The 26616-nt window shown below is 39.5% G+C and overlaps 1 protein-coding gene across 1 annotated transcript in view; it reads left to right on the forward strand.

The window, feature by feature from the left end:
- The window catches only part of LOC124611132, a 236098-nt gene that overhangs the window by 104527 nt on the left and 104955 nt on the right, over positions 1-26616 (forward strand). Inside the window, exons 2-4 of the mRNA XM_047140217.1 lie at positions 5582-5924; positions 6003-6219; positions 17923-18106. Coding sequence (XP_046996173.1) covers positions 5612-5924; positions 6003-6219; positions 17923-18106 — 714 coding nt within the window. The 5' untranslated portion in view covers positions 5582-5611. The remainder of the gene's footprint in view (positions 1-5581; positions 5925-6002; positions 6220-17922; positions 18107-26616) is intronic.

A 26616-nucleotide genomic window follows, 5' to 3' on the forward strand; every position in this document is an offset into this window, starting at 1 on the left:
TATCATTTGCACCCTGTTTTCCAGTTAAGACTGGAACAACTCACGTGCTGTTCCTCTTTCGCCTAGTGCATGTAGCTTGTTTGGTAGTATTTTATGGTCAGTGGTGTCGAAAGCTTTGGACAAATTTAAGAATACATCTGTAACACAGTCATCCTTCTCAGGAACTTGAAGCACTGCTTTTGTGAACTTTGTAACAGCTGGTATTGTACTCCATCGGCGTCTGAAACCAACCTGTGATTTGTTAAAAAGGTTTTGTTCTATTCATGTAATTCATTATTCTATTCTCTTGGAGTGTGGTTTGTCTAACTCAGCTAAATTAGTCTACCTTTCATAATTGATTCTGCAGAAAAACTGGCCTAAAGTTTTCAATATTTGTTTAGTAGGAAAACAACTCGTGTTCTTTAGGTACCATGGTAAAACACTTGAACTGAAGGACTCATTTATATTGTTTGTTAATTGAACTCATATACCGTCTACGCACCCATTCAAAACAGAGACTGAATCCTCCTCTATGCCTACTGACATCTTGTTTTAATTTTTTTTTTTTTTTTTTCTGTGTTGTCTGTTTGACTTCAAGCCCTGTTGTGGGAAACATCAGCATTGTGCTTACTGTGTAATTCATTGTGGTTGCTACTTGTGTTTTAGAAAGAATTTATTGCATTTTCTCCTCAGTAACAGAGAAATATTGATGTACAAATTTTGCCATTTCCTGTGGATTTTCTATTATTCTGTTGTTACACTTGTGTTTGTCTTTTCCTGTTCATGCTTTGCATGCCATAGTACTTTGCTTTTACTTTTTGCATTAAATATTATTTTTGTCATTGAATGAATTTTTGCAGCAAGCAGGACCCTCCATTGTGTATTTTTTATGCCTGTGCATTACTGTAGCTGTTTTTGTAGTGTCTGAGAGGATTTTCTAATACCTGAAGTTATCCATCTATTTTCGTTTGCTGCTGCCGTTGAAGTGGCTAAGTTTGGAAATGTCTTCAAAAATTAATTTAAACAACATGCAGAGTTTAGAGAACTTAGCATCTACATTGTTTTCCCTATACACTTCATCTGAGGTTTAATTTGCCAGTGCAGTAGAAAAGTACATGTATTTTATATTCCAAGAAAATCTCTTGGTAGACCTGCAGTTTTGTGGTTTCGCCAAGCCTATTTTTGCTGTATTATCTGACAGTACGTCTAATTACCGGAAAGCCAAGAGCTCTTATAAATCAGTTAACAATTTTCCCTGTCAATATTTGTAAGTACATGGTTTAATAGTGATACTAAACTCACAGAATGATAAACTTCATATGGAGGTCTAGCTTTGTTAGTTTAGAGGCTGTCAATTTAAATCATTTGCCCACATAAATTGTGGTCAGGTCTGCTCTATGTTTGAAATACTTGCCACTTTTGACAGAAGTATCTGATCCCACCCCTTCAACGTAGTTTATAGTAGCATCTTTATACATTCATATGATGGTAGCACTGTATGCTGTGTTTCAATTGCCTCTACACAAGTGGTCTGTAATGTATATCACCATTTTATTCAAAAACTGTAATTCCACTTGAAGCTGCTGTGCTTTAGTTGCAATAGACTGCACAGTTTGATGGAGGAGGTCTTAGTAACAGTACTAATCATGGTGCTTCTTGTGGACTTTTATACAATCTAAACAAAATGTAACTGTAGTTTCAGGTGGAAGTATACTGTATTTTCAATCGATTGAAACATGTGCAAAATAATTTTCTACACAATTATATTAATGTATGTGTGTATCATCCATACTGGTATCTGTCATCATCTGATGAAGATGACACTTTTTCACTGCAGTTTGAGTTTTTTCGTAGGTGCTAATACTACAGAAAATTAAATATTGGTGGTACATTGTCTTGCTTTAGTTTACTTCTGATTTCAAAGGTTCTGTGTTGAAACATACAGATGAAAAAGTTCTCTTCATAGCTTGTAATGGTTGTCTGCTTTAAAAGTGTTTCATTTTAATTGTAATGATTAAAACTTTCTTTCATATCTCATCAGTGAGAAAACTATTACCAGTATTGATTATGACGTAAAAAGAGTGAATAAAAATCTTAAGAGAAATATGCAGTATTGAAATTAATATTTAAGAAAATGCCTCGCATATTTTCAAGAGACCATTGTCCGTAAATTGGGACATGTATACGTGAATATGAATTCTTAAACAGACCACCATTCGCATGTACCCTTTAACGATGTCACTTATTAGCTTCAGTCTGCAATTCAATAGTTTCCTCTGCAAAAATGTGATTGCAGATTTTATGATATTTTTTAAATAGCTTTGCCTGTGGAATGACATTTTACTTCCTTTCATATATTATTCTGTGTAATCTCACACAGTACATTAGACTGAAAACAATAATTTAAAATAAAAAAGAGAGATATTTATTCCATAAGCTGACTGCAACCGGTATCAACCCATCAGGTGATTTCTGTATAATGTCTGACTGTGTCTATGTCATGTATAGTTTGATCATAGGATGTTAGAAGCATGCTAAGTCAGTGTTTAAATAACCATAGTAAACATTGGAATGAACTTGTACCAAATGGTAGTTGCATGCAAGTCAAATGTTCGCAAAAATTCAGGATTCTCCCTGGATGATGTTGAGCATGAATAGAAATCCCACGGCAGATCCTCATTGTACAAACTGGAAAAGCTCCCTTCTAGGTGCAGATGTATCTGGCAATAACACGTTCATAAAGAGCTTAAAGTTGAACTGAAGCCGTGGAGAAAAAGTTAATACTAAACACTTAGACAGCTAACAAGCTTTAGTGAAAAAGAGAGCAATGCCACAGTAAATAATATGTAGGCCAATGGATATTCTTAAATAACCCATGTACGTCAAAATGGGCAAACAAGAAAATCAAGAAGTGTACTGTACTGTATCAGATTGTTGAGAAGGCATGTTCAGTCAATGTGAAACTGCTGCTGCTAGCTGAAACCATTATTGTCCACATTGAGTGGACCCTACCATGTTAGGGAAACCCTGACATAATGATAACCACTGCATCCCAAGAACGTTAAATTCAGCTCCAGAGTGAAAACTATCAAGCAGCCTTGCCATATCTGTAATTAAGCATACTGTTGTGTGTGTGTTACTTTCTCAAAATGTGACTTCCCCTCTTTGTAACCTATTACACCATTAAGTATATACAGGGATTTGAAAAAAATTACCATCACTGTGAGAAATGCAAGCTTGTACATAAATGCAGATGCTAATCAAGCCTGCTGCTTGTGATGATGTTTCTGGGCACAAGTGGCACCTCAGCAGTGTCCTCAGTATGTTGCAAGTGTCAGTCATGGTCAGAAGAGTGTTCTGTATAGTTGAGTAAATTATGTCAGAGCTAAGTGAGTTCAAATGTGGACAAATTGTTAGTGCTTCCATAAATGTGGGAGCTAAAATGTTTCAAGAGACACTATATCAAAGATTTATACCACATGCAGAGAAAGTGTAAAAGTAACATCTGCAAAGTCACAATGCAGTCAAAAGTGTGTGTTACACGATTGTGAAAGATGGTCATTGCAGAGGATTGTGACAAAAAAATAGAGTACGACAGCTGTAAAAGTCCCCTCAGAACTGAGCAGAAGTCCCTGCAGAACTGAATGTTCCACTAGCAGACCCTGTCAGCACCTAGAAAACATCAAGGGATCTCCATAACCAGGGAATTTCAGGGCAGACTGGAATCCAGAAACTGCTCATCAGTGATGAAAATGCCCATGACTGGAAAACATGGTGGTGAAGCCATAAAACCTGGATTATGGAGCAGTAGAAGATTTTATGTCCAAAGAGTGAAAAACATGACAGGTTGCAGTGATGGTGTGGGTAGCCATATTGTGGTATTGCATGGACCCTGCGTTTTCTCCACAAGTTTTCATTACTGCCAAGGATTATGTGACCATTTTGGCTGATGAGGTCCATCCCATGATACAATGTTCTCACTATTTTGGAGGAAGAGCAGTATAAAATTCCCTTGAAAACCATACAGAAACTGTGTACTTACCCATTCCGAGATAACTGGAAGCTGTTTTGAGTGCCGACGTGTTTTCCTACATCTTATTAGGCATTGTAATGTATTATGTTCTTCGTATTTCCATATTTTTGTCCACTGTACTAAACCAGTAATCCTTGTCGATTTTCCTACTCAAGCTTCATTTCAAAGTTCTTGCATTCATTAATCTTTCTTTGCTAAATTCTGCCCTTGACCTTATTGTGCTCAGCTTATCCAGTCAGTTGAGTTCATCCATCCCTAAATTGACTGAAATGTTCCATGATCTCTTCCCATGATGTATTGCATAGTTACATGATGGCTCATGTGCCCACGACCTGGACTTGTTCACTGTTAGCACTGCTACACATTCCAAACAGTCACCATCCTCACTTTCATCCTAGAGACAGAGTTAAAATAACCACTATGGCAAGAACTATCTTTAATGCCCCATAGCTGGCGAATTGCACTCGAAATCTTCCTCAATTCAAGCTCTGGACTTTAAACTATATGTAGTTCCTAATACTAGTTGTACAGTCTCCAGTTTGGCACGAACTTCCACAGAAATTGCCACAACTACGTATAGTATAGGTCAAGAGTCAGAAGCAAAATTAAAGTTTCAGTGAAAAGAAGTAAAGTTTATTTACTTCATCAAGTGTGTCTGTTTCGTCTGGATCACCACCAGCGGGCTAATAGCTAAATGATTTGATTCCTTTGTGACAGCCAAAAGTGTAATTAATCAAAAGAATATGAGTTTGGTTTACCACGTGGTAGACAGCTAAATAAGCTAATGCTGGATAGCCAAAAGAAAATTGTCCCAGTAATTGCACATCAAATACCAATCTTAATGTTTGACTTTCTTTCATTTGGACAGCATTTTCACAGAACAGTTTTCTAATGATTTCTTTGTTGTTTACATTACATTATTATGAATGGCTGTAATTTTTTACAAGCAAATTTTGTTAGCGACCATGTACATGCTGTTCTAATGTTCTGGAGAGCTCTTTCGTAAATCATAGTTCATCTTTCTAATCTATTTTCCTTAAAATTTTGAATGTGAGAGATGAGATATCAAATAACTTGTTGACAGCTGATTCCCTTCCCAAAACTTATCCAATATGGGGGTTCTTTTTACAGTTTTCAGGCTATGAGCAGTACGTCAAATCCTTGTTGTTCTGCTAATTGTCACGAATTGTATGTAACCGCCTTACTACAAGTCCATTTATTGGTGAAAATGTTTGTAGTACCATGTGTAAGAACAACACTTACCAGTAGTAGTTAATACATGGCCTACTGAAGTAGGATTGCCAGACAAAATTTGAAACAGATGGTGCATGTCTAACTTTTTGAACCTTGAAACCATATTTTTGTAAGTAGAAATAGATAGTACAAAAAGTAAATGAAAAATGTACGGGTACTGAATGGATAGAAAAATTACTCAAACCCACATATTAAGAGAAACACAAGGTGCAGGATCTACATTCTCTGTGACTCACTGATTTAGTGACACATTTGTATTTAATCTGATATCTTTTTAATTTATGGTAAACATTTTTTCATCTTTTTCAATTTCAGTTCAAGAACGAAGTGTTACGTCAATTCAATATGGACTCTGAAGAGAGTGAGATTGATGTCACAGAGTTGGATGACTGTCTTAAGGAGTTAGAGGCCATAGATATCTCTGATTTTGAACTGAGTGATAATGAGCAAAATTTGGATGCCAAGGAATTAACAGCACATGATGAAGAAGTGACTGAGAAGACAGAGTGTAAGCCACTGGAAATTTCAAAGGAGACAAGTTTTCTTCCAAGTTCTGAAGTGGAAATAGGTGCAGAATGCGAATTAGGAGGGCCTGCTAAAATAAATTATCCTAGCCATTGTGCTGAACCTGGGGAGGAGTGTAAAATTGGGAAATCAAGTGAGTATGCAGTTCAGTTAATGTACATTTTTATGACAACATGCAGCATCAATAATAACCTAATTTTATTTGTTCTAGCAGCATTGTTTTTTCCTATAGAGGGTGAAACTGGAGAGACAAAACAAAAAATTGAGTTCCAGACCGATCTGTCAGTTACAGAACTCCGTGAGATCCTGAAGAGTACTGTTGATAAAGGAATTCTGGAAGATAAAAACACAAGTGAGACCGTAGTGGAGCTCTCTGATACAACAGCAGTGGTGAAAGACAGTGTTAGACTTTTCCGTGAAACAAAGAAGTAAGCATTTTTATACATTTTCTGGTCTGCATTCTCATAAAATATTACCTATTGTGATTCGGAAGTTACTAGTTACTTCACATGAATTGTTGCTTTAGCTGCTTCATTTAATCTATCATTTCCATGATGTATCATAATACCATGGAACAAGTCACTTTAAAGATTATTTAATTAATTTTTATTGAAATATAACTGGTTGCTGGTCATTTACAGTTAGGCTCATGTAACAATAACAATTATGTAGTGTAATAACAAAAGGTTTTGACAGACTACTAAGTTAATTTTGTTGTGAATAATATGAAAAATAGTGAAATAATCATGTCTTTGCCTCTCCCTCATTTGCTTCACCTGGTGCTCCTCAATCCAACAAGCCACCTTCCTCGATGTTGACCTCCACTTCAAGTGTGGCTTCATCGGCACCTCTGTCTACATCAAACCTACCAACCATCAACAATACCTCCACTTTAACAGCTACCACCCATTCCACACCAAAGTCCCTTTCATACAGCCTACTTACCGATGGATGTTGCGTTTGTAGTGATGAACAGTCATTCTCAAAATATGCCAGATGTCTCACAGAAGCTGTCACAGACCAAAATTACCCTTCCAACCTTGTCCGGAAATAAATCTTTCTTCAGTCACCTAACACCTCCCACACACCCACTGTCCAGCCACAAAGGAGCATTCCTCTCATGGCTCAGTCTCAAGGGACTGGAGCAACTGAATTGCATTCCCTGCCTGTGTTTTGACTACCTGTTCTTATGCCCTGAAATTACAACTATTCAGCCCACTATTCTCCACACTCCCCCCACAGTGGTATTCTGTTGCCCACCAAATTCTTGTCTGTCCCTACTCCATCCCTGCTCCCAACCCCTTGCGTCATGGCTCATATCCCTGCAACAGATCCAGATAAGAGATCTGTCACATAAATGCTTCCACTACCATCTACTGAGACCTGTCACAGATATCTCCTACACCTTTAAAGGCAGATCCACCTGTCCACATGGTTATGCCACCTGACAAGCTGTCTACATAAATGGCCACTGCCTGTCCGTGGCTGAAAGAGAACTCGATGACCGAGTTGCTGAACCGTCTGCTCAACATTATGCACTTCACTTTAATGGCTGCTTCACAGCCCATGCTCTCTGTATTCTTCCTATCAACACCAGATTTTCTGAATTGCACGAGTGAAACTCTCCTACAACATATCCTTTGGCCCTGTAATTTCCCTGGCTTAAACCTTTGGAAGTCTACATCTACATCCATACTCCGCAAGCCACCTGACGGTGTGTGTCTACCCTATCCCCTTCCTGTTCCCACTCCAGTACTACACACAAAGTCCTTTCCCCATCTCTACTTCTCTCCTACACACACACACACACACACACACACACACACACACACACACAGCCTCCCGATGTTGCACTTGGCAGTCCTACCCTGTTCCCACCATGTCCCTGCATGCTCCAACAGGTAGCACTAGCATTTTTGTCCACCACTACTACTGTACTACTCATCCTCCCCACTTAAGTGTGCACCTCAGTGCCCAGAGACAGTGGACGTGTGTGTGTGTGTGTGTGTGTGTGTGTGTGTGTGTGTGTGTGTGTGTGTGTGTTTTTCTACTTCAGAAGAAACACTTTGTCTGGAAGCTTAAACATTTTAGCACTGTTTTCCATTGTGCATGTCTGAGACTCAACACCCCCTGTGTGTGGTGAGTAGCAGTCTATCCTTTTCAGATTATTATTTATTAATGATAAGTACAATATGCTCTCAGAATTGATTTTTTCACTTTTCTATAACTTCTTGTTGGTGTATGCCTATATATATTTTTTATTGTACTTACGTACAGGGAGAAACTGTCAAAAATGCTTAAAACATAGTAAATTACATTATTTTGTTGAGAAATACCATTATTTACTTATTTATTTTGCAAAAAAGTGATCTTGAGTGATCTTTGTAAATTTGATTAAGTGAGATTCCATTTTTTTTAATTCCCTCAAAAAGGGAATTATATTCCAACACTAGACAGTCTCAGTTGTAGCACAGATATCCTCTTCATTCAGTGAAATTTTTTCCCTCCAAGCATTTTTTTAAGGTTAGGACATCCTACTACATGAGACCAAAATTGTGGGTGTGGTGTCACCGCCAGACACCACACTTGCTAGGTGGTAGCTTAAATCGCCCGCGGTCCATTTAGTACATGTCGGACCCGCGTGTCGCCACTGTGTGATCGCAGACCTAGCGCCACCACATGGCAGGTCTGGAGATACGGGATAGCACTCGCCCCAGTTGTACGGACGACATTGCTAGCGACAATACGGACGAAGCCTTCCTCTCATTTGCCGAGAGACAGTTAGAATAGCTTTCTGCTAAGCCCATGGCTACGACCTAGCAAGGCGCCATTAGCCTTACCTAGTTTGAGAGTTATCGTATAAATGTCTCAGGAAGAACGTGTAAACCAACAAAGATTAAAAGTTAAGTATAAAGCAGCTACGTACTTTTCTTGCTACCATTCAATAGTTATCCTGTTCCAGACTTGACGCCAGTCGGCGTGTGTGTACGCGTGCCTTTCTTTCGGCTCCCTTCCCAGTGTGGCGTAGCAAGCTTGTTACGCCACAACAGTGGGAACTGTAGATGCAAAGTCGCACTCTTTAATCATCGCAACAGTCAATATCTGAGCGGATGTATTATATGTGTGCAAGAATATTCTACATTACACCAATTTTGGCTGTCTCTGCTTCCTATCAATATGCTACCAGCTCACTGACTCGTGTATTAATGAACAGTCACTATATCTTAGTTTTCAAAGTGGTAATAATGATACCATACAGGTAAAAAAGGTGCTAATCATTTTTCCCAATGGGAAAATGATTTTCACTATTTTTGTTTCCCTTCCACCTTTTTCCAGGTTACTATTTTGAGGTCTATATTTGTAGTTTTCTGTGGAATGTATGCTGGATCCACACTACACTTACACTTATAATGTTTCCAAATGTTTTGGTTTCCATATACCATTTTGAAATGTGCACCCTCAAGTATTTTTTTTCTAGTCTCTATAGTCTAGAAATATGATATCCATCTTTGACACAGCTTCTTCATATGCAAAAATTTATTCATGAAATTAAATATGCGACAGATGTTTACCATCTCAACAGTCTCTCAGTTCTTAGTGTCACATATTATTGTCAAGATACCGTTTATTTATTGACCACTTGTCAGAATAAACTTTGATTGATCATATGGAACAAATCCTTTAGGACAGGAACAATAGCATTGTATTGGCATCTCCTTATGTACCAATGCCATGTTCTCATGGATATCACGTAGTGTTAATGTGCCACAGACCAAAAACTCTTTACAGTTACCTAGTGAGTGACTGCCATGCATATTTTATCTCATTGGTTTGGATAGACAATAACAGTAATGTACCCTTTCCTGAATCATAATGATACCTTAAATCAAGATATTTATCCCAGCTATCAGTCATCTGCTAGACATGTTCAATGCATAAGGCAAGTTACTTTCGCTGATGGGGTATCAAAGATAATGTGCAATTTGTCAACAGTAAAGTATCGTGCACACATGAATTTGTACCTTTTACCAGGATCCATTGATAACTTTACCACTGCTGTGTTGGAAGTTAGCTGCTGTACAGTTATTCATATGTTGGTAATGGACAGTTTTTTGGCGTTCCCATAGTGCAGCCATCAATGAGACTGAAGTATTGTGCAATGTATCCCTAATTGAAATGTTATCAAATCCTTTCATTCCCCATTTCCACTTAAATGCTCTTAACTTACCAACTGACTTGTTCTATCAGTGTGCATACAGACGCTTGTCACAATTCTTCATTGCAATCAAGATGTGTTGATTCAACACATTTATGAGCTCAGCTTTAACTCATTGTCATAGGAAGGTATACAAAATAGTAAGCAGATACTTTAAAGCAAAAAATGTATGAGATTCTATTCCTCTTCCCATCTCGCGTTTCTTTCCTCAAATACTCATTTTAGTTTGTCGCATTTCTTCTTGCTTGCATATCCACAAAACTATTTCCTCCTACAACTACTACTTCTGAATTTAATATGTCTGAGCATCATCCTGTTCTGTATTCGTAAGGGCAAAGATCTCTCCTCAGCATTGGTGTGTTTTGTTGGTCAGTTTTCATTTATATAAAAATTTTGTGCCAATTACCAAATAATTACCCCAATGTGCTAAAGTGACATATGAAGACAATGAAACAGCTTGCTTGGGTACCTAAGTAGCACTGTCACTATCACAATTTTTTTAAATTTTCTGTAATTCCACCATTGCTTTGGCATTAAGAACCAGCAAGTATATTTCATTATTTATTATTTCCTTGCACAGTCGCACACCCATCCCTTACTGTTGACTATTTTCGAACGAGTCCATTTTTTAACCATATCCTGCATCAAAAAGTACACCATTAGTGAAAAATATAAATACAAATGTTAAAATATATAAAAGTTCTTAAGCCTCTTGCATATATAAAACAGAGAGGTTCATTACAACAGCTGTGACATAGCTGCATCTCTTTTATCGTGTGATTGTAAAATATTTGCAGCATAATACATAAAAGTTTTCTTCTGTTATTACAATATACATTCAAACTGTGTGTTGCTGGCACGTTTGACTTCCATAAACAAGGTCACTTTAGCAAATGTGGTTGAGTGTACTTGACAGGCATTTTGTTATAATAAAGGGAAGTGAGTAGCATCTGTACACTCTGTACATGACTTTTAACCAGCAGCACCATACTTTAAATGCTCTCTAGAAAAGGAGACAGGTAGGAAGAATAATTTCTTGGACTTGACAATAGCAAGGGCAGAAAAAAATTGAAATATGTTTTATTGTAAACCAACACATTGGATGAAACAATTGGTGAGAACTTCAACCATCTGCCACAGAATAAAAGGTCATATTTTTTTGCTGCAGGGGCTTGACTACAGAAGCTCACCTTTGATGAAGCAGAAATACAATGAGAGTTATGTATTCTGAAACAAGTGCCAACAGCATATAGCTTTAAGAGAGGTGTAATCACAAAGGCTCAAAAAATACAGACACAACAAGGATCCACACATCGATAAAAAGCTTATTGTGCTGAAGTATTATGACCATATTACTGAAAGGTTTGTGCTCACTTCCCCTAAATAGTAGTAGTAGTGTTTTGGACAGCAGACCAATGGAGATTTAGGCTTAGAAATAAAACTGAAACAAAGAATAGAAACTATGGTGCATCTGGTATGTGCAGATTACAGTTTGGAACTTTCAGTATGTAATATTGGAAATACTATGAAAATACTACACATAGCACCTAAGGGGATCAAATAGGATGCACAAGAGGAATGGGAGATAAGTAAATGGAATGTAAAGGAGTTGTGGAATTTAACGAATGAGCAATCTGCATTTGAGTACCTGGTGTTTTTTCAAGCAGTATGATTAGTACTGCAGTAAGCTGACAGTTATAGTGCAATGACCTAGCGATCTACAGGCTGCAAGTATTTGTGGCAACACTTGCAGCTGTTGTCAGTACAGTATAAAGTTCTCAGTATTTTAACCAAATATATAATGTTTTTATGAAATTTGAAATGATTTAGGAGGTTTTAAAATAAAATTGTAAATTTTGCTGTTGCAGCAGCACCTGATGCTGTCACCGGTACAGTAGTGTTTTGGACACAGTTATAATCTTTAATCAGATATGTAATATTGCAACCACTTTTTATAAAGATCTGAGTAATTTTGAAAGTTTTAGATAAGTTAGACTTTTAATGTTTTTATGCAAATGTAATTGCGAAATCAGGAGCCACACACACTGAGATGAGATGCACTGTTTGAAATAAGCGGAGATATGCGGGTGATGACAGCGTGCACAAACACATTTTGAACACTGACTGTGCCTTCCAAGTACACTCAACCACATTTGCTAAGTTGAACTTGTGTGTGGAAGTAATTTGTGCCAAGCACAGACATTTCGTATGTGTATTGTAAGAGTTGGTCAAAACTTTTTATATTACACTGGATTATTATACAGTCACATGAGGAAGACACAGCTTTGTCAAGACCATTGTTATGAACTTCTGTGATCTCTATACACAGAGTGCATGAAAACTTCCATGTAATTCAGTGTTTCATAGTTTTCATTAAGGATGTCCTTTTTGACGTAGTAAATTGTTCGAAAATGAATGGACTCTTTCAAAACTAGTCACTATTAAGGAATATACGGGCTGTCTCACCTAACTCTGCCACCTCAAATATCACTGGAACAACAATAGATACCCAAAAACGGTTTTCACCAGCATGAATGTACATTTAAAATGTAAGCAAATACTGTTTTCAACACAAACTTGTGTATTTTTAAATGGACACCCCCTATAATTTTGTGTGCCGTCAATAGCATGAAAAATCACGAACAGAATGGTGTTGGTTGCATTGCAATACGTCAATTACATCCTGAGGAATTGCGAAGCGAAGTTGACGCTTGAAATAAATGAAGCGCACAGCTAGTGCACGTCCTGAGACTCAAGCATGCATCTCATGCCGCCTGTGTCGGGCTCGCGCACTCCACAAAAATATACAAGTAACATGTCCAATGTAAAGTTACGTTTTTCAAATTGTAAATGTATGTTTATTCTAGCGAAATGAAAACTAGAGCTACAATTAGAGATAACACACTTGAATTCACTTTGCTAAACATGTTTACTAGTGTCTTGTCACCCTCATAGACTATATTGTTGTTCCTTACATCCAGCGTAGAAAATACACCCTCATCTTGACCAGTGAAACTGTGTCATGTCAACATTTGTTCGAAGTGCCCCTCCGTTCGCATCAATACACGTTTACAGATGGGTAACAAGAGTGTGTTACACAGATTGTAGAGTTTCTACAGATATTACCGCACACAGTGCAGTAATACGATGTTGCATACCTTCAACTGTCATTGGGTCAAGTCGTGAGGCAGTGCTGGCCATCGCACAGTACCTCCCAGCCCCATCCACCTATTTGGAAAAGTCACATCTAGAACATCTATGGCAACTTTTGCATTGTGTGTGGGACATCCATTATGTTGGAACCACATTGATAGAAGAGTTTCCAATCCTAGATCCTCCACGAGGAATGCTAGTGTGTGTTGAAGAAATAATACATATCGCTGTCCATTCAGTGTTCTATGGGGAAAAAAAATATGGACCTGCAGTACAGTTAGCAATGATACTGCACCAAACATTGACACTCCCCTGTTGTTGATGACCAACTTGGCGAATCCAGTGGGGATTTTGCTCGGACCAGTAGTGCATGTTCTGCACATTCACATTACCATGATTTGTAAATGAAGCCTCATCCATAAACAACTTGTTGCTTAGGAATACTGGATTACCTTGCAACTGCTGAAGTGCAAAATGACAGAAGGCAATGCGCAATTCAAAGTCATTCCTGTACAGTTCTTCTTGCAGTGAGATATGGAACAGATGAAACCGATGCAGATGCAAGATTCTGAACACTACTGTGACTTATTCCTAGACCTTGTGCTATTTCTCGTACACCCACCTGAGGATTCTGTGCTACAGCAGCCAGAACAGCAATTTCATTTCCATTGCCAGTCACTGGTGTTGTACGTCAACGTTTTGTGGGAGCCCAACTTCCTGTTTCTGTGAATGTCTTGCAGATGTTGCCAGTGGTTCAACGTGATGGACAACACTGATCTGGGTAGCGTTCAGCATACAGTGTCACAGCTGCATTGCATTTCTGTGACATTCACCATACATTAAAATAATATCTAGTTTTTCTTCATTACTGAAGGATGGCATATAGACTAGATGACAGCAAATGTAACAAGCCACAAGAAAACAGGTTTTAATGTGGCAATGTATGTGAACTATGTTACAGTATGAGAGCAGTTCAGCAGACATTAGGAGACACTTCTACACTGAAGGTAGAGTGTGCCATGGGTTATTGGTATGTTTACGGCAGGATACAGGTGCCATTGCAGGCAACCCCTGCTCTGAGCACAGTACTACATGTGATACATTACGTCAGGAACTGTGACGCTATTGCTATCCTTTACATGCCACATATTTCAGAACTTATGGGTTTAGAAATGGGAAACAAATTGTGTTACCACTAACTGTACCTCTAGTTGTCATTTTGCAACAGTAAACATTATGTGCAGGACATTCTTCATTCTGATACTGCATTATTTGACACATTATAAGAGGTGGACCGGTTCACGTAAGGTACAGCTCAATAAGGGGCTAAACTATCCCCCTGTAGGTGTGCCACCAATGAAATACGCGCCAATGTGTTGTCATACAATACCACACCATACATTAATGCTCCACTGACATAGTATGTCAATCACATCACGATTACTGGCAGCGTGAGGTGCCCGCTTGAGTCACAGGATGTGTGCTAGCTGTGCCTTCATTTATTTCAAGTGTCAACTTCGCTTCGCAATTTCTCAGGATGTAATCGACATATTGCGATGCAACCAATGCCATTATTTTTGTGATTTTTCATGTTATTGATTGAATACAAAATAATAGAGGGTGTCCATTTAAAAATAATGAAGTTTGTGTTGAAAATAGTATTTGTTTCCGTTTTACAATTTCGCATAGTATTTGGTTTCCTAAGACCCTGCCGTACGTTCATGCTGGTGAAAACCGTTTTTGAATATCTATTGTTGTTCCAGAGATATTTGAGGTGTCAGAGTTGGGCGAGACACCCTCTATATGCAACTGGGACAGGAAACTAAATGAATAATATCTTAATTTTGCTTCACCATTCCTCTCCCATCTTCTCAAACTGCAGTAAGTGCAGTGAACAACTTACACATGTTGTTCCTTATTCCAGTTGCTCATGAGAGAGAAATTGATTCTAGTGTTACTTTGATTCATGGATCGCTTAACTTGTAAATACCCACCAGTTTTCTGTGTTTGTGGTGTAAATGTTTCTGTTTATCATCATTGCAATTGATAACCTGCTTCCATAGTTGAGAGGTCACATGCCCTTTAGGCCAGTAGGGGAGGAGGAGAGGCAGCCATGGAAATCACCGGACTTTGCGTCACTGTCTTGGGTTGTTGCAAACCTCTCTACATGGTGTCATGGATAGAGGGCAAATGCGGGTTTAAGTGATTAGTCTATGGTATGGGGGCATTAGATTAATGTTCATCCTAATGCTTAACGAGACTAGTTTGCCATGTGTGTACGCATCTGCTTTCTGTTCTTACCATATCTTAGTCACCTACATGAAATAGTTATGTTTAAGACGACCGAAAAGAAAACTACCCAGATGGTGTCGACTAGAAGGGTTTGCCCCAAGCTATGAACTATAGAAATGAATTGTAACTGTTTGTTTCGTATGATTACAGAGCAAACTCTAGTTTATTGTTTGATCTACTTTAACAGACAATGAGATAATGTGGTATCTGCTTGAAGAGTTGGTGTTGTTAGACTTATTTAACTTGGGTAATGTTTTTCCAGGGTGGATGAATCAACTGTTTATTTTGTGAATTAGTCAACTACAGTTCCCAAGTTATTGTTTTATTCGTTACTCAGATAAGTGTTTGATTTTAACTTTTTATGACTAAATCAAAAATTTGGTGAACTTTAAGCTGAGTATGAGAAACTAATGAGGAGGTACTGAATAGGATTGGGGAGAAGAGAAGTTTGTGGCACAACTTGACTAGAAGAAGGGATCGGTTGGTAGGACATGTTTTGAGGCATCAAGGGATCACAAATTTAGCATTGGAGGGCAGCGTGGAGGGTAAAAATCGTATAGGGAGACCAAGAGATGAATACACTAAGCAGATGCAGGAGGATGTAGGTTGCAGTAGGTACTGGGAGATGAAGAAGCTTGCACATGATAGAGTAGCATGGAGAGCTGCATCAAATCAGTCTCAGGACTGAAGACCACAACAACAACAATGAGAAACTGGAGCAGAATATAAGATTTTTTAACAATCAATTTGTGCTCTCAATGTTTTTGTGTTAAATATGTTAACCACATTCATCTCATGACATAACAGTTAGGGCACACTGTCGAGTACTCAGAAAGATGATCAATCAAATTTGTCAATTCTTGCATACCCAGTTTTACAGATTCGCTCAGATTCTCCAGCCACAACCTATGTGCCTTAAGCCAGAAACCACAGTAACCAGCCATAACACAGTTTCATGTATCAGTGCTTTGGAGCATCCTTAACAGCTGAATTACCTAGTATGTGTAAAAGCTTCACTGGGTCGAAACACGCACACCTACAATTATCAAAAAATGGAAACTCCAGGTTGGAATATCAGCAGTATATGGGATAAATAGATTCCTACTCACCATAAAGATAACATGTTGAGTTGCAGACAGGCACAAGAAAAAGATTGTTAAGATTTAGCTTTTGGCCAAAGCCTTGTTCAGAAAAGAACACACACACACACACACACACACACACACACACACACACACACACACATATTCACAGAAGCAAGCACACCTCAAGCACACAAGACTGCCGTCTCCTGCAACTCAGAGCAGAACACAACTGTCACGTTGAATTAAAGCATCTATTTTGGAGTGGGTGGTGAAGGGGACGGGTGGGGGAAAGGGGAAAGAAAAGCACTATCTGGCAGAACATGGAGGGAGTAGATGGCAACATGGAAACTCCAAGGTGCAGTGTTGGGAATCTGCAGGGCAGGGAAGAAGGAGGAGAGGGGCAGAGGAGAGGAGCAGGAAAGGGAAAATGCAGAATAGGCAGGTACTGTTGGGTGGAGGGTATGAGGACAGTGGGGTACCATAGATTGAGGCTGGAATAATTTCAGGAGTGGAGAATGTGTTGTTATTACAACTCCCATCTGCACAGTTTAGAAAAGCTGATGGTGGAGAGGAGGACCCAAATGGCTTGGGTTGTGAAGCAGCCATTGAAATCAAGCATGTAATGCTCAACTGCGTTTTGTGCCACAACGTGGTCAACAATGCTCATGGCCACAGCATGGTGGTGGCTGTCATCCATATGGACAAGTGGTTGGTATTTATACCAACACAAAAATCTGTGCAATGGTGGCAGTAGAACTTTTGTTGTGCCTGTCTGCAACTCAGCATGTCATCTTTATGGTGAATAGCATTTGTCCTTTTCATATGTTGTTGACACACCTGCACAAAGCTTCTTTAATTTTATTTCCGTTATATGAGATCTGTATAGAAAGAAATAATATCTTTTGTCAGTAATTTTACAATGTATGCTCTAGGAATTTTAACAATAAACTTTTTAGAGATTCTTTCAATGAGCCTGTCTTGCTGCTGTTTTCAGCGCAAATATGCTTGTGTGTCATTTGACTTAAATCACTCCTGCAGACATCTCTGTATGTTTACTGGTTTTGGCAAGTTGATTAATTGTCAGTTGATGTCAGAGCAATCAGTTATTAGCAGATCTTCAACCAGATTACTCAGATTTAGAATTTTCTATCCTTTATTTACAATCCGAACTGTAAGTGACACTTTAGTCTTTAGTTCCCTAAGCTGCATTGTATCGCTGAAGTTAAATTAGATGACTGTGTAGACCTCTCCGTGTTTTACAGGTGAGGAGGCTTTTGGACAAGAGCAGAAAAATATAACCATTTTATTGTAGAAAACATCTCATAATTTTATATGTTTGGAAATAATACTTGTGATAATAAACATGTTTACTGTTTTTGTCATAGAGAAGAAACCAAACAACTGGCATCCAAATTGATGCAGCATATAAGTCACCTGGAACCAATTTCATTACCAGAAATCACATTAACTCCAAAATGTTCACCAAAATTGGAAGAAACTCCCAAGAAACATTATCAGAAAGACAAAGAGGAAGATGATAGCTGTAGACTTGATGATACCACAATTAAGGTTAGTTAATGTTTTATGAAAATTCTTTCTTTTTTTCAGTCTTAGCCAAATGTTTGCCAAAATAATCCACTTACTTTTTTAGTAAGCACTCACAAAGAAACTATTGAGAAGATACAGTAGAGTCTCAATATTTAGAGTTTCCGTAATTCCGAGCCTAGTTAGGGGGATGGGGGAATGTCTACTGTACAGTGTATCAATCCTTGATCTGTTTGCCCACTCGTAGCACACCACCTGTCAAACCAATCACTCACCTTAGTTGTGTTTGTGGCAGTGACACCACGCATAGGCTTCTCCTAGTTGTTAATCGCTTACAAAAGCAATCTTTTTTGTTGAAGGGGTGTTTCAGTTGTTGTTGTCGGCACAGCACAGTGTTGGATTTCGTTTTCTTTTTCAACTGTTTTTGTTTGTACGCCTTTTAAAAATTAATGCTGCAACAAAAGAAAGGAAATTTGTGCATTTTAATGCTAAGTTAAAAGCACTGAAATGACTTAAAAAGTGTCTTTGAAACAGTGTTCGCAAGGTTATTGTTATTGATTGGTGAAGAAACTGGCTTAACCCTTAATCACAGTCATGCAGCTACAGTCGTGCAGTCCCACGGGTCGCATGCTCAGAAAGCCACCATCGAGCACTACTTTTTGCATTTAGTATACGTTTATTCTTCTGTTATACATAAATGGTAACATACAGGATGTCCCATTTATCTTGACCACCCTAAATAACTGTTTGTTCAGATGCAAATTACGAAACGTTTCAAGCAAATTCTCTTTAGCCGTGAGGGGGACATCAATCAGCATGATTGCCTTTATTGTAGCTTTGATTTTTACAAAGATGTGAACAGCGGTATGACTTTTTTTAAATGACACCCTGTATTTTTTATTCAGTAATTTATTTCTTATCCTAAAGACCTATTCAAAAATGTATCACAGTGTACCATTCACTGAAACACAATATTATTAATTACATAACACAACATTGACTTTGAGCTCGGGATCACAAACACAAAAGTGACTGACTGTCCTGTACCATTTCCCGGGTGTAGAACATTCAAAAGATGCTCAGAGTGGTGACCCTGGACACATATATGCTGGTGCACTCGTTGATTGAAAGAATTATTTACTGCTTCCATTGTTGCATGCTGAAGAGAATGACAAGCACGATAACGTTCCTGCATATCCTCTGGAGTTGTCAGAATATCGGGATAGACAGCGTCTTTAATGCATCCCTAAAGAAAAAAGTCCTGAGGATTTAAATCAGGAGACCTAGCAGGCCAAGTAACGGTTCCTCCTAGACCAATCCATCTGGCAGGATACTTTCAGATCAGAACACGATGTGCACACAAGGCATTATGTGATGGACATCCATCATGTTGATACCACATAAGAATTCTGGTTCTTAGTGGCACTTCATCCAGAAGACCAGGAAGAATTCGTCTGAGGAAGTTGGCATATGCTGTGCCATTTAGACTACCATTGATGATGAAATAAGGGCCAATAATTGTAGTACCAAGCATCCCACACCATATGTTAACTCTCCATTGACGCTGATGTTCCACCTGTCTAAGCCATTGTGGGTTGTCACGGGACCAATAATGCATGTTCCTTGCATTTACCTGTTCTTTGTTTTGAGAAGGAACATTCATTGGTAAATAGAACATTGGAGAAGTAGTTCGGGTTGGCGATGATTTGCTGCTGTGCCCACTGACAGAACTGTACACGATTCTGGAAATCATTCCCATGCAATTCTTGATGTAGGTGTATGTGGTAAGGATGGAACTGGTGACTTGTAATACTGGTTTTAGGAATGCCAACCTCGTGTTCAAGCTGTCTTGTGCTCACATGTGGATTCATTGCAACGGACGCGAGAACAGTAACTTCAGCAGCTTCATCTGTGCGAGTGCTACGATGATTGTGTTGTCGTGGATTGAAACTTCCTGTTTCCTGAAGCGTCACAGTAAGATGAGAAAACATCCGTTGGGAAGGTGGGTTCTTGTCAGGATATCGCTCTAGATACAGTTCCACTGCCTGCATAGCATTTCGCCTACCTTCAATGACAACAATAAAAGAAACATTATGTCTATGCAGTTTGCAGGAAGGACAGCCTTTACTGTATGCCTACTCTACACAACAGTATTTAAAAGGACTAAACTACTGTACTAAATCTACCCATACCTAAGAACACTGTATTGCAATTACTGTTCTGCTAACTTACATTCCCTATAGATAAGTAGCATTTCTACCTTCTCTTCATTGGTATACATTCTACTCATACAAATCTTCTACTGATGATGGTTGATGGAATGACGGGTGTGCATTCTACTTACGTTTACATTTGTCCTCTGTCAACATCAGCATGTGGGTGTGTTGCATTACCTCGAGTACCTGCACTAAGCACTGAGAGCATCAAAGTCAGTGTTATGTTATGTAATTAATAACATTGTGTTTCAGTGAATGGTATACTTTTATACATTTTTTGAATAGGTCTTTAGAAGAGGGAATGGATTACTGAATAAAAAATACAGGGTGCCACTTAAAAAAGTCATTCTGTTGTTCATATCTTTGTAAAAAATAAAGCTACAATGAAGGAAATCATGCTGATTGATGTCCCCCTCACGGCTAAAGAACATTTGCTTGAAACATTTTGTAATTTGCATCTATACAAACAGTTATTTAGGGTGGTCAAGATAAATGGGACACCCTGTATGTACATGGTTAGCCAGTGAAACGGGAAGATTTAAATAAGTAACAAATTCTTTAAGAAAATTTATTTTTTTAATCTAATTGCTATAAATATAAAGTACGAAGGTGGCCATTTACTGTACAATAAGTGAAAAAATTATTTTTTTGAATATAACATCTGCCAAATGTCCTCCATTGGAATCTATGCACTTCTGCAGCCAGGCCCGGAAGTTTCCCATGACATTTTGCAGCATATTGACTGGTATTCCATCAATTTCGTCCTGAGTTCGTTGTTTTAGGGCTGGGATAGTTATGGGTGGATCGCTCTGAAAAAAGTTTGTTTTAAGTAACCCCATAGAAAAAAGTCGCAGGTTGTCAAATCTGGAGAGCAAGGGGGCCAAGGGATATCCCCGTTTCGGGAAATGACACCACCTGGAAACAAAGCATTCACAGCATTCATGGCAACTCTTGCAGTGTGACTTGTTGCCCCATCTTGTTGGAACATTGTGCATTCATTCCCTGGAAAACGGGCGAATTCTGGCGTAAGAAAGTTCTGGATCATTGCAACATAATGCACAGAGTTAACAGTCGCAGCACTTCCATTGATATCCTCGAAGAAAAATGGGCCTATGATTCCTCTTGCCGACATTGCGCACCAAACCGTCACTTTTTGAGCATGAAGAGGCATTTCGTGAAGTGCGCCAGGGTTTTCCTCCGACCAGTATCTGAAGCTCTGTTTATTAACAAAACCAGAGAGGTGGAAATGCGTCTCATCACTCATCCACAAGTGGTTTACTTGGTCATCATTTTATTCAAGTCTTCTGGCCATTTCCTCACAAAATTGTAATTGTTTCTGATAGTCACTTGGTTTGAGAGATTGTAAAATCTGTATTTTGTATTGGTGAAAATGTAAATCTTGACAAAGAATCCTTCTCACCGAAGTGTCACTTGTTCCAAGACGTAGAGCACGTTGTTTGGCAGATCGGCTTGGGCTTCTGAGCATTGCCTGTTGAACAGCAGCGATGTTTTGAGGGATTAGAACAGTTTTTGCACTCCCACCTCATTTTTGAGACGTGGATCCAGTTTGTTCAAGGTTGTTTATCCATGAATGAATTGCATTATCCGAGGGAACAGGCCTGTTGCGCGGTATGTTGAAATGGCGTCGAAAAGCACGTTGCATTTTCACCAAACTCTCACCATTCGTATAATACGCTTTAACCGCATAGCCACGGTGTTCACCCGTCCAATGATCCATCGCAACTAAATGGCGGGACATGCAGGTAGAATGGAGCCGGCCATCATTACCCCCACCACTCACATTGCAGCTGTCAAGGCCATCTCCAGTCTGCCCGTTTCGCTGGCTAACCCTGTACAAAATATTGTTTTGGTATTGTGGAAGAGACCTGTTCATATTGCACTCAAAATTCTTATCGAAATTTACAAGGATGGACACACATCGAAATATTAAAGTGTAGTTCCTCTTGAAACTTGGTTGTTGCAGATTAATGTTTAACAGGTACCATCATTGTTAAAGTTAATGAGTATTATTGGCAATGAATTACACAGAAAAAATCTGCACATTCCGCATCATCTTTCATGCACTGTGGACACACCTTATGTGAGCATTCAAAACAAATTAGGACCTCGCACTTGCTACACAAATAACTTGGCTTCCTCTTCTTTTTTGCTGGACAAATAAAACATGTCTTCCTTCCATCCCTAGGTAGCCTCCTTTTCCAGGTCTTCATGGAGATGTGCCTCAGCTGCTAGAACTTCATAGATAAAAAATCTCTCAATTCTCCTGGAAAGTATTTGTTTATTATTCTTTTGTGCAATGAAAGTTGGATCAGTTCTTTTGCCATAGTTTTCATGAAGTTCATACTGGTAATTGCAGGTCTTTCCTTGAATGACTTATGAACAGTTTATGCACTGATAATACTCACATCAAGAATATGGAAAAACACAGCCTGGGCCAGCGTTGTGTATGGTGGCTTGAACAAAATTGAGCACTCTTTCCATCTACAGTATCAAAACCACCCTTTGTGTTGTTATAGTGAGCTATAATTACAGATTTTTCACATCCCACACCGTCTTCTATGGAATCATGCATTGTGGATATAAGAATTACTGCTCATCCTTTCTTAGGCACATGGGAATTCAATGTGATGTTTTGGTAAATGCATACAGGGTTGTTCCAACATTACCTTCATGGGAAGGCAAAAAGGTGCCGGAATTTCTTTTCAGTTCTTTCACACTGTTTCCATTATGGTCAAACCATATTTGTGCAGCACGTCTGCAAGTTTGATTGACACATACCAGTTATCAGTGATAATGTTTCGGTTACTATGTGCTATTATTGGCTTGCACAATCTGAGGACAGGCTGATTGGTGACTGCATTTTTCCTCTCGTCTGGGGAAAGTCCTGCTCTATCAGTACTGAGCCTTAGTAGGGGAACAAGGGGGAAACAAATGGTAGCACCAAAATTTTTCAGTAGGTAAGATAAAATTAGCTCAGTTAACAAAATACAATTACACCACACTCAAGTAAAAGTTAAAATTTAACACACATGGCGACAACCGCCAGCTTACAATAGTTCAAAATATTATTCAGTCTCATAGGTGCGCAGATGTCATTACCAAGGGGAGTGTGCGAACCAACCTGAAGCAACTATAACATGGCATAGACCAAATTACAGATTCGGGAGTCTATGCAGAGGAGTCGGCAAGAAACGGTAAACAAGTCAGGAAACGATCGCCATCGCCCACATACACACTTGCGCACGGGCACAGAAGAGCCAACCTTAAGCAAAAAAAAAAAAAAAAAAATTTGTCATGGGGCACACCGAACCACTGGATGGGAACTACCAAAATTCACTCACCTTAAACTTTACGTACGACCCCCGGGCGAGGAAATGGGAAATTGTATGGGCACAGGCTAGCAAAAACCCCAGACACACACACAGAATCCCATAAATTCCAAAACATAATTTAATCTATTATCCTCCAAAACCCAGGATCTTGGCACAAGCGAAATTACAGGCCACAGGATCCAAAGGCATTTTGCAGGAGAGTAAGGAGGGAAAAGGTTAAACAAAGTTCTGCAACAGCACAATAGGACGCCAAGGAAAACACACAAAGTAAGGTACATCACCCCACAGAAAGCTGAGAAACATGAACACTGGTGTTTGCCCACATTTCTGACACAATCATAACAACGAAGATAATCTTCTTCATCTGGCCATAGCACTCTGAAACACACAAACAGAACCAAACTTCCGAGGACGGAAAAGTACTCCTCTGTAAACTATATCCGGGAGCAGCACAGCCACAAGCTCCTGGCAAGGTGCAGTCCAGGGAAATTGCCGCAAGAAAGATGATGCAGCATGAGTATTGTCACCCAGGCCTCAGCAAGCGCAGTCAGACAGGGCAGGAAAGCTGGCAATCAGGCAACGACTCCAACCACAGACCTGGTGGAGCAGCAAGTAACACCAGCCCTGGCCAGCGACAGTGCGGAGGGACCCAACGCAAAAGGCATTGCTCGCGCCCCAAACTTCACTGCCCGCGCACATGTCACCGGGCAGAGACTGCGCCACCCACTGCCAGGAAGCGCCCCACAACGGAGAAAGAAATACCACTCGGAGGCCCAACAATCAAGAATCAATCAGGAATACCGCCGCCACGGCACAAGTACCTTTTGCACAATAGAGACAGGTGTTGAAGACCTAATTACTCCTGGAATCAGCACAGCATTGAAGCTTCAGGTGGTACTTCATTGGTTTAGATGGAATATACATTTTGAACCTACAATGTCCTCTAAAGTCGATCATCATTTTGTGAACTGCAGCATTAGCCCCAAGAATTTTCATTGGATTTATGTAGAATGTTTGTTATAACAGCTGCTGGATCAGAAATATTACACAACTCCCTGCCATGAAGGTTTTCATACCTCAGGCAGTTCAGAATTACAGCAAATCTTGCTGATGACATAGTAATATGGAAAATATCATTGCCACCTCCCTCCTCCCCCCCACCCCCTCCACCCACCCCTTTTTTTCCCATGTGAGTATTCCGTTCAGCATATCATCACTGAAAATATAGCTCCAAGCTGCGAGACCTGTGATTGTCTTCTAAGATTGTGTCGAAATCTTCAGTATATTATGAGCTGGAGTTCTGACATTCCTGTTTAGTTCTACTCTTGACCACTTGAACCTATTTCTGCCATAGCCGTATTTCCTAGCACGTTTGTCATCTTCTTTGCTTTTTGCTTCTCTTTTAGCCCTTTCTACATCTACATCTACATTTATACTCCGCAAGCCACCCAACGGTGTGTGGCGGAGGGCACTTTACGTGCCACTGTCATTACCTCCCTTTCCTGTTCCAGTCGCGTATGGTTCGCGGGAAGAACGACTGTCTGAAAGCCTCCGTGCGCGCTCTAATCTCTCTAATTTTACATTCGTGATCTCCTCGGGAGATATAAATAGGGGGGAAGCAATATATTCGATACCTCATTCAGAAACGCACCCTCTCGAAACCTGGCGAGCAAGCTACACCGCGATGCAGAGCGCCTCTCTCGCAGAGTCTGCCACTTGAGTTTATTAAACATCTCCGTAACGCTATCACGGTTACCAAATAACCCTGTGACGAAACGCGCCGCTCTTCTTTGGATCTTCTCTATCTCCTCCGTCAGACCGATCTGGTACAGATCCCACACTGATGAGCAATACTCAAGTATAGGTCGAACGAGTGTTTTGTAAGCCACCTCCTTTGTTGATGGACTACATTTTCTAAGCACTCTCCCAATGAATCTCAACCTGGTACCCGCCTTACCAACAATTAATTTTATATGATCATTCCACTTCAAATCGTTCCGCACGCATACTCCCAGATATTTTACAGAAGTAACTGCTACCAGTGTTTGTTCCGCTATCATATAATCATACAATAAAGGATCCTTCTTTCTATGTATTCGCAATACATTACATTTGTCTATGTTAAGGGTCAGTTGCCACTCCCTGCACCAAGTGCCTATCCGCTGCAGATCTTCCTGCATTTCGCTACAATTTTCTAATGCTGCAACTTCTCTGTATACTACAGCATCATCCGCGAAAAGCCGCATGGAACTTCCGACACTATCTACTAGGTCATTTATATATATTGTGAAAAGCAATGGTCCCATAACACTCCCCTGTGGCACGCCAGAGGTTACTTTAACGTCTGTAGACGTCTCTCCATTGATAACAACATGCTGTGTTCTGTTTGCTAAAAACTCTCAATCCAGCCACACAGCTGGTCTGATATTCCGTAGGCTCTTACTTTGTTTATCAGGCGACAGTGCGGAACTGTATCGAACGCCTTCCGGAAGTCAAGAAAATTAGCATCTACCTGGGAGCCTGTATCTAATATTTTCTGGGTCTCATGAACAAATAAAGTGAGTTGGGTCTCAGACGATCGCTGTTTCCTGAATCCATGTTGATTCCTACATAGTAGATTCTGGGTTTCCAAAAACGACATGATACTGGAGCAAAAAACATGTTCTAAAATTCTACAACAGATTGACGTCAGAGATATAGGTCTATAGTTTTGCGAATCTGCTCGACGACCCTTCTTGAAGACTGGGACTATCTGTGCTCTTTTCCAATCATTTGGAACCCTCCGTTCCTCTAGAGACTTGCGGTACACGGCTGTTAGTAGGGGGGCAAGTTCTTTCCTCACCTCTTTCACTCTTGCCAGGCACACATGATTCCGATTCATGTTCACCATGTATAAAATCGCCCTCCTCCACATCAGAGAAATCAAGTTGGATACGTCACTCCCACTTCATCGATAATTCTTGAT

The sequence above is a fragment of the Schistocerca americana genome, chromosome 1, assembly GCF_021461395.2.
Source record: "Schistocerca americana isolate TAMUIC-IGC-003095 chromosome 1, iqSchAmer2.1, whole genome shotgun sequence".
Classification (NCBI taxonomy): domain Eukaryota; kingdom Metazoa; phylum Arthropoda; class Insecta; order Orthoptera; family Acrididae; genus Schistocerca; species Schistocerca americana.